This window comes from Carlito syrichta, unplaced genomic scaffold, assembly GCF_000164805.1.
Source record: "Carlito syrichta isolate Samal-C Ts95f unplaced genomic scaffold, Tarsius_syrichta-2.0.1 Scaffold317276, whole genome shotgun sequence".
Lineage (NCBI taxonomy): Eukaryota > Metazoa > Chordata > Mammalia > Primates > Tarsiidae > Carlito > Carlito syrichta.
This window is the reverse complement of record NW_007261372.1, coordinates 23,303-32,069: the sequence shown is the minus strand read 5'-3', so window position 1 is coordinate 32,069 and position 8,767 is coordinate 23,303. Positions and strand designations below refer to the sequence as shown.

The 8,767-nt window shown below is 55.2% G+C and overlaps 2 protein-coding genes across 3 annotated transcripts in view; one reads left to right on the top strand and one right to left on the bottom strand.

Annotated features, from left to right (window-relative positions):
- ZFPL1 (zinc finger protein like 1) overlaps positions 1 to 4,687 on the top strand; it is a 5,128-nt gene extending 441 nt beyond the window's left edge. For both annotated transcript variants that reach the window (XM_008074719.2, XM_008074720.1), the window contains exons 2-8: positions 193 to 302; positions 607 to 718; positions 2,502 to 2,695; positions 2,807 to 2,879; positions 2,954 to 3,100; positions 3,644 to 3,761; positions 4,235 to 4,687. In XM_008074719.2, coding sequence (XP_008072910.1) covers positions 201 to 302; positions 607 to 718; positions 2,502 to 2,695; positions 2,807 to 2,879; positions 2,954 to 3,100; positions 3,644 to 3,761; positions 4,235 to 4,421 — 933 coding nt within the window. In that variant the 5' untranslated portion in view covers positions 193 to 200 and the 3' untranslated portion in view covers positions 4,422 to 4,687. The remainder of the gene's footprint in view (positions 1 to 192; positions 303 to 606; positions 719 to 2,501; positions 2,696 to 2,806; positions 2,880 to 2,953; positions 3,101 to 3,643; positions 3,762 to 4,234) is intronic.
- Positions 4,688 to 4,740: 53 nt separating this feature from the next.
- TMEM262 (transmembrane protein 262) lies at positions 4,741 to 5,304 on the bottom strand. The gene is made up of 3 exons (XM_008074723.1): positions 5,131 to 5,304; positions 4,924 to 5,023; positions 4,741 to 4,817 (listed from the first exon to the last, which is right to left on the bottom strand). The coding sequence occupies exons 1-3, from the start codon at positions 5,302 to 5,304 to the stop codon at positions 4,741 to 4,743; spliced, it is 351 nt and encodes a 116-aa protein (XP_008072914.1).
- Positions 5,305 to 8,767: the final 3,463 nt, after the last annotated feature.

Below are 8,767 nucleotides of genomic sequence, written 5' to 3'. Positions count from 1 at the left end.
AGGGGGTCACTGGAGGCGGGGTTTGTGCGGGTAGGGTGACCCCGCATAAGGAGGGGCAGCGGGCAGGAATTTGGGGTCGGGGCGAAGATGAGAGGGTCTGAGGGAGTTGAGAGTGGAAACCAAGCGGGCTGGTGAGGGCGTAGCGGCGGCCCCCAGAACCTGGGGTCCTGTCAACTCCGGCCCCTTCCCCAGGGTCGACCATGGGGCTTTGCAAGTGCCCCAAGAGAAAGGTGACCAACCTGTTTTGCTTCGAACACCGGGTCAACGTCTGCGAGCACTGCCTGGTGGCCAATCACGCCAAGGTGGGACCTTCAGGGGAGCGGCTGCGCGGGGCACTGGGTGGGCTGGCAGTATTGGCTTTCTCCCAATCCTCGAGGGGCTCCGTGCTAGAATGTAAGCTCCACGAGGGCAAGGGCTGGGCCTGTTTGGTTCGCTGATATATCCCCAGCCTCCAGGAGAGAGCACACAGTATGTGCTCAGTAAATGTTTATTGATTAACAAGCGAAAGGAGGAGTCTCCTCTTTGATGAGAGAAGAGGCCGGTGGGCCTTGGGGCGTTAGGCTGAGCAGCCCTGGCACCCTTTGTGACAGCTCTCTCCAACTCCAGTGCATCGTCCAGTCCTACCTGCAGTGGCTTCAAGATAGCGACTACAACCCCAATTGCCGCCTGTGCAACGTACCCCTGGCCAGCCGCGAGACAACCCGCCTAGTCTGCTATGGTGAGGCCTGGGCACCTTTGTGGGGGAAATCAGGCCAGCCTCAGGGGCCAGCTTGGTGACTGGTTTCCAGTTCCTGTCTAAACAAAAGGACAGTGAATCCCCCAAGTCTCAAGAGGCCAGAGCCCCAGAGTCTAGTCCCGTTCAGTCCCCCAGAGTCAGTCCCATTCTAGCCCCTGCTCTGTGAGCTCAGGCAAGTTGTTTTCCCTTTCTGGGTCTCAGTGTCTTTCCCGAAAATTCAGGCTCTGGTTCCTGCCCTGCCAATCTGGAGGGCTGACTGAGAGCCAGTCAGGCTTGTGGGTGTGGTTGTGGCTTCGAGTACTAGCTGGCCAGACCAGCATGGGACTTTCCAAAATCCAGGATCCATTCCTTACTGATTCCAAGACCACACAGAGAGGAAGTGAGTTTCTAAAGAAGTTAGCTATAATAAGTCAGCAGGCATATGTGTTATGACTTTGACATGAGTCTGGTGTTAGCCTTAGCTCCAGTTTTTGAAGGAGTTGGTGCAAAAGAGTATTGTGAGTGCATGTGTTTACTTGCATGAATTTAATGTATGATGTATATATTTTTTTTGAGTCAGAGTCTCATTCTGTCACCCCTGTTGGAGTGCAGTGGCCACCGCAGGCTCGACCTGCTGGGCTCAAGTGATTCCTCCACCTCAGCCTTCCAAGTAGCTAGAACTATAGGCACATGCCACCATGCCCGGCTTTTTGATTTATTGTAGAGACGAGGTCTCGCCAAGTTGCCCAGGCTGGTCTCGAACCCCTGGACTCAGGCAATCCTCTCGCCTCCACCTCCCAATGTGCTGGGATTACAGGTGTGAGCCACCGCGCCTGGCTTATGTTGTGCCTTTACGTGTTAGTGTGTTCAATAATGGTGCGGATGAGCGAATGAATGGATGTATGTATGTGACCATATGAACACAGCTGTGTTTTGGGAGTGGTTGAGAGCACTTGAAAGTTTGCCAACATGTAAGTATATAGACGTGTGTGTGTCAGGGCTAGGGTGCCTGTAAACAGACATCCGGAATGGCACTTGTGTTTGATTATGTCATATACAGGCACACATATGTGTGAATACATCCATGGGCACACGTACATTCGTGCCCATGGATGTATCCACACATATGTGTGCCTGTGTGTATATCTAGGAAGCTTTTCTTAAACCGTTGGGGTGTTTTTTTGGTTTTTTTGGTTTTTGAGTCACTGTCTCACTCTATTACCCAGGCTGGAGTACAATGGCACAATCACAGCTTACCACAGCCTCGACCTCCCAGGCTCAGGCGATCCTCAGCCTCCCGAGTAGCTGGGACTACAGGCACACACCACCATGCCTGGCTAATGTTTTGATTTTTTTTGTAGAGATGTGTTCTCGCTATGTTGCCCAGGCTGGTCTCGAACTCCTGGGCTCAAGCAGTCCTCCCACCTCGGCCTTGCAAAGTGCTGGGATTACAGACCTGAGCCACCAGGCCTGGCCCTGAAACTTCTTTATTAGCTGTTAGCTCAAGGCATGTGATGAGTGCAGCCCCAGGTAGGACTCAGTGAAAGGGCAGGTGGCATTTTCTTCCCACCCAACCCTACCCCTCTGTGGGCTGGGCAGTTGATAACAGCTGCCTTGACTTAGTCATGTGGTGGTAGAAGGCTGATGTAGGGAAAGCTGAGAAATGGCCCCGGGGTGGAGGGAGGACAAAGACAGGTGTGTCCTTCAGTGGTCTGTGAGCAATTGCTGGGTGGGAGCCCTAAGTCTCTTCTTCATCGTGTCTCTTCCCTGCCTCTTGGAATCTAAGACCTCTTTCACTGGGCCTGCCTCAATGAACGTGCCGCCCAGCTTCCCCGAAACACAGCACCTGCCGGCTACCAGTGCCCCAGCTGCAATGGCCCCATCTTCCCTCCAACCAACCTGGCTGGTCCCGTGGCCTCTGCGCTGAGAGAGAAGCTGGCCACAGTCAACTGGGCCCGGGCAGGACTGGGCCTTCCCCTGGTGAGCATCCCTCTGTCTGTCTGACCATCCGTCCGCCCTGGGCCCCACCTAAGCCAGATGGGAGGTTGGGCACTGTACTGGGCAGGCGGTGACACAGGCCCCTTCCTCCAGATCGATGAGGTGGCGAGCCCGGAGCCCGAGTCCCTCAACGCCTCTGACTTCTCTGAGTGGTCCAGCTTTAATGGTAAGCAGGGCTCTCCGCCTGCTGCCCGGGCCTTTGCTACCCTGCTCTGCTGACAGCTCTTTTCCCACCTGCAGCCAGCAGTACCTCCGGACCAGAGGAGACAGGCAGTGCTTCTGCTGCTCCAGCTGTCTACAGCCAGGCCCTCCGGCCTCCACCTTCCCCAGGCCGACCCGAGCAGCACACGGTGATCCACATGGGAAACCCCGAGCCCTTGTCTCACGGTGAGCCAGGGAGTTATCTGGGCCGGAGCAGGATAGAAAGGGGTGGGGTGGTTTGTGTGGAGGGGACTCGAGACTTCAGAGACCCACCAGGAGGCCCCTCCCTCACTCCAAGCACTGATATCACCTCCCCACAATTCTTTTTTTTGGGGGGGTTGGAGTTTCTCTGTCGCCCAGACTGGAGGGCAGTGGCCACCGCAACCTCGACCTGCTGGGCTCTGGCAATCCTTCCGCCTCAGCCTTCCAAGTAGCTGGGCCTACAGGCGTGCACTACCACTCCCAGTTAATTTTTGATTTATAGTAGAGACGAGGTCTCACCAAGTTGCCCGGGTGGGTCTCGAACCCGCAAGCTCAGGCAATCCACTCGCCTCGGCCTCCCAAAGTACTGGGATGACAGGCTGAGCCACTGAGCCTGGCCACCTCCCCACAATTCTGAGATGCTCTGTCCCACTGGGGTGGGCAGGAGATGCCCCTGCCCCCAAGAGGGACCAGTTTCCCTGAGTCTGTTGATGCCAGTCTGTTGATGCCAGTGGCTCCACCCTGCAGCCCCAAGGAAGGTGTATGACACACGGGATGATGACCGTGCTCCAGGCCTCCACGGGGATTGTGATGACGACAAGTACCGTCGCCGGCCTGCTCTGGGCTGGCTGGCTCAGTTGCTCAGGTACACAGGGTTGGGCGAGGCAGAAAGCCAGGCAGGGGAGGAGGGGCTGAGAGCTTGGAGCCCCAGGAGGGACAGCTTCATGACAAAGGGGGCTTGTTCTGGGCAAGTAATTGGTGCTGGGGCTATGCAGAGAGGCCCTGGCTGGGCAGTAGAAGCCTTGGTCTGGCCTGCTCTGGGGCTGTCTCTACCTCCTCTGTAGGAGGTTTGAACTCAGGCTCTTTGAGGCCCTTCCTGCTCTGACCACTTAATCCTTGTGGCTTTCTCCTATGCCTGACATACCCTGGTTCTGGAACACAGTTGTGTGTCTCAGCTCTTTGAGCTGCACATAAGCCCACAGGGTGGCAGGTGCAGGAGTGATCGTCTCCATGGCCCAGATGAGGAAAAGGAGGCTCAGGGATGGTGGCCAGGGATCCTCTGCACCCCGTGGGGGCCATGGGCAGGAGCCTGACCTGACTTTCCCCTCATCCCCCCAGGAGCCGGGCTGGGTCTCGGAAGCGGCCGCTGACCCTGCTGCAGCGGGCAGGGCTGCTGCTGCTTCTGGGACTGCTGGGCTTCCTGGCCCTCCTCGCCCTCATGTCGCGCCTGGGCCGGGCTGCGGCTGACAGCGACCCCAACCTGGACCCGCTCATGAACCCTCACATACGTGTGGGCCCTTCCTGAATCTCTGCCTGGGGCTAGGACCTGGGGACCTGAGGAGGGGAGGCAGAGAGGCTGGGGGTGCTTCTTCTCTGCTTCTCTTCCTCAAGCCTGAGACACTAAGATTCCAGGCCCCAGGCCGAGTCCACCAGAGTGGCTGCAGGCCGGGTCTGGAGTCCTGGTAGGCCAAGCCTTTGTTCTGGCCTACTCTCCCTTGGGTCTCTGGCCTCCCACCCCCACCTCAGAAAGGAGCTGGAAGGCGGAAATAAACAACAGACTTTATGAAAACATCCGAAGCAGACTTTTCCTTCTCCCTCCCCAGTCCTGTTCCCATCCTCAGGCCTTAGTAGAACTCCTCCCGGTACTGAATGGCCAGAAAATCCAGGGACAGACGGTTGAAGAACATGGCTCCATTGAGCACTGGGCAGAGGAGAGAGTGCCCATCAGCGCCGGTGCCCTTCCGTGCCCCCTCCTTGCCGCATCCCAGGGCTCCCCTCCCCTGGGCACGCGCTCTCCCACCACTTACTCAGGGTGCTCATGGCAAAGCAGTGGAGACACTTGTTCTTGGTCATTTGGGCGTAGAGCGCCCCAATGGCAGCCCAGCAGATGCTGATCACCTGGGAGAACTGTAGGCCCATCCAGTGGGAGAGCGGCCCCTTGACACACAGTGGGGTTTCCATCAGCCCTTCCGGCCTCCCGCAACCGCGCCCCGGAGTCCCTGCCTCGGGCCTACCATCAGGACGACTGTGTACTGGGAGCTCATGCGGTCGTAGCGGTGAGTAATGCAGAAGTTGTACACGTCGCTGATGAAGATGCACATGTGCAAGAAGAAGAGCATCAGTGCGGCCACGGACAGCATCATGCCGGGTGGGAAGAAAAGCACGGTCACGCGGTCTCGCCACCGCATCCTGCCCACGGCACAGATGCAAGCCAGAGGCGGGAGCTGGAGCCGGCAGGAGCTGGAGCCGGCAGGCACAGCCCGGGAAAAACCGCAGAGGCCTCTGGTTCTAGAGTGCCAGGCCTGGAATAGCAGCAGGATTCCAGAACCAGAACAGTGGAGGGGACAAGATTCTAGGACACAGGCTGACTTCAGCCAGCAAAGGAGTGTTTCACAGGTGCTGGGGTGCTTTGAACTGTGGAGGGCTGGGCCAAAGGTGCAGACCAGCAGAGGGCACGGTGTGGGGAGGCGACAGCCTGCCCCATCAACCCCCTCACTCTGGGCGCTTTCTTTTCTTTTTTTCTTTGAGTTGGAGTCTCACTCTCGCCCAGACTGGAGTGCATTGGCCGCTTCCGGCCACCGCACCCTCGACCTGCTGGGCTTAGGTGATCCTTCCGCCTTGGCCTTCCAAGTAACCAGAACTACAGGTGCGCACTACCATGCCCAGCTAATTTTTTGATTTGTTGTAGAGATGAGGTCTCACCAAGTTGCACAGGCGGGTCTCGAACCCATGGGCTCAGGCAATCCACTTACCTCAGCCTCCGAAGGCGCGGGATTACAGGCTGAGCCACCGAGCCCGGCTACTCTGGGCACTTTCATGCACAGCTCAGCTTTCCCACGGAGGACAAAGGGTGGGCACATCCTACAGGTGAAGAACTGGAGCGTGTTCTAGGTCCACAGCACGTCCTGGACAGATGAGCAAGCAGGACCCGGATGTGCATCTGGCAGGGAGGCCTGTGCTGGGTCCCAAGTTCCACATATTTGCTCCGCACCCCCACCAGGGAGGAACTAAGAGAAGGGAAAGGACAACAGGTTCTGGGACCGTCTCCATGTCCCGCCCAGGTGTGGGCCAGAGGGCATCTGGCTTTTCCTTACTCTCCCCAGAGTTCTCAAAGGATCCAGTGCTGGCCAGCTCTCCCCCCTCTGCCACCCTCAGGCCACAGAGCATTTTCACAGCCTTCATCTCCATCCCAAAGGTCCCATGAGGCAGCTGGGGCTGGTGGCACTTGAGTCGGAGGCACAGAGAGGGACTGTCTTACTTGGGCTGTCACAGCTGGTGAGCCAGGGTGTCAGTACTGAAACAGACTGATTCTCCCCGAGGCCGTGTTGAACCAGCAGGGACAGATGCAAGCCAGGAAGAAGAAATTGCTTCCTGCATCCGAGATGACACCAGGGCTGTCACCAAAATAAACCAGAAAAACACCCAGAAGTGGGGTGGAGTGACGTGCCAGCTCCCAGGGACTGGAAGACGAGAAGAGGGGGACTTGGTGTTGAACTCAGTCACGCCCTTCCTCCTGCCCAGCCGTGTGCCTTGAAAATGAGGTCCTCAGTCAGGCCAAGACCCGAAGTCTCCTGCCGCCAAGGTTGTTGCTCAGTATGACACCAATCACCATAGTTCCTCAGACCCCCATCCTAACCACATTAAAGGGGTGATGCCCAACACCCAGCCTTGGTCCCACTGTTGCATCATGTTCTTATTTGAATACAATGAATTTTTTTTTTTGAGTTGGAGTCTCACTCTGTGGCCCAGACTGGAGTGCAGTGGCCGCTCCCGGCCACCGCAGCCTCGACCTGCTGGGCTCTGGCGATCCTTCCACCTCAGCCTTCCAAGTAGCTGGAACTACAGGTGCGTGCTACCATGCCTGGCTAATATTTTGATTTACTGTGGAGATGAGGTCTTGGTTGTCCAGGCCGGTCTCAGACTCCTGAACTCAGGCAATCCTCTTGCCTTGACCTCCCAAAGTGCTGGGATTACAGACTTGAGCCACCACACCCGGCCACGTGAACTTTTGTACATTAAGGTCCCTAGCTCAATGCCATTTAGAAAATTATCCACACCAGGTGCAGTGGCTCACACCTGTAATCTGAGCACCTTGGGAGGCTGAGGTGGGAGGATCACTTGAGGCCAGGAGTTGAAGACCAGCCTGGAGAACATAGTGAGACTCTGTCTCCATTAAGATTTTTTTTTTAAATTTTTAATTTTTTAGTTGGAGTCTTACTCTGTCATTCAGGCTGGAGTGCAGTACATGCTCCCAGCCACCACAGCCTCGACCTTCTGGGCTCCAGCAATCCTTCAGCCTCAGCCTTCCAAGTAGCTGGAACCACAGGCACTCACCACAACGCCCAACTAATTTTTTGATTTATTGTAGAGACAAGGTCTCACCAAGTTGCCCAGGCTGGTCTCAAACTCCTGAGCTCAGGCAATCCGCTCACCTCTGCCTCCTAAAGTGCTGGGATTACAGGTGTGAGCCACTGCATCCGGTCAAAACAACAACAACTCATTTTTTAAAAGATTAGGTATGGTGGCATATGCCTGTAGTCCCAGGTACTCGGGATGGTTTGAGCCCAGGAGTTTGGGGCTGCAGTGAGCTACGAACAATGCCACTGCATTCCATCTTGGGCGACAGAGCAAAACACTGTCTCTCAAAAAAAAAAATAAAAGGAAAAAAAAGTTATCCAAGGAATAGATGGATGTATTCTTGTAAAAGATCTTCAAGAGATACAAGCACACAGAGGGAAATCTGACAGTCTTCCGGTGGTAACCCCCCCCCCACAGGTAATCCCTCACCAGTTTGGTAAGTCAGCATCTTTTGGGTCCCTTATGAAACTTCATATATCTAGATGTCCATACATATGCATAATTCCTAAAACATTTGAAGAAATCATACCATATGTATTGTCAAAGCATAAGTTTCAAAAAGCCAAGAACATGACATCTAAATATAGACATCTAAATATAGAATGAAGGCTGGGAGTGGTGGCTCACGCCTATAATCCCAGCACTTTGAGAGGCTGAGATGAGAGAATTTCCTGAGCCCACAGGTTCGAGACCAGCCCGGGCAACTTGGCAAGACCTCATCTTTACAATAAGTCAAAAAATTAGCTGGGTATAGTGGAGCACACCTGTAGTTTCAGCTACTTGGAAGACTGAGGTGGAAGGTTCGCCTGAGCCCCACAGGTCGAGGCTGTGGTGGCCGTGAGTGTGCTACTGCACTCCAGCCTGGGTGACAGGAGACTATGACTCAAAATAAGTAGATAAACAAATATAGAATGAATACAGGATGAAGATTTATTAACTTGGCAGGGAGGGGGTTTTCCCTCAGTAAGATGGTAATGCACCTTGAGGAGCCAGATATGAACAGGCATTAAAGAGGAATGTTTGAGCCTGTAATCCCAGCACTTTGGGAGGCCGAGGCAAGTAGACTGCCTGACCCCGTGAGTTCAAGACCAGCCTGGGCAACTTGGCGAGACCTCGTCTCTACAATAAAAAAAAAAAATAGTCAGTTGTGGTAGCGCATATCTATAGTTCCAGGTACTTGAAAGGCTGAGACGGAAGGATCGCTGGAGCCCAGAAGTTCGATGCTGGGGTGGTGGTGAGTGTGTGTGCCACTGCACTCCAGCCTGGGTGACAGAGTGAGACTCCTACTAAAAA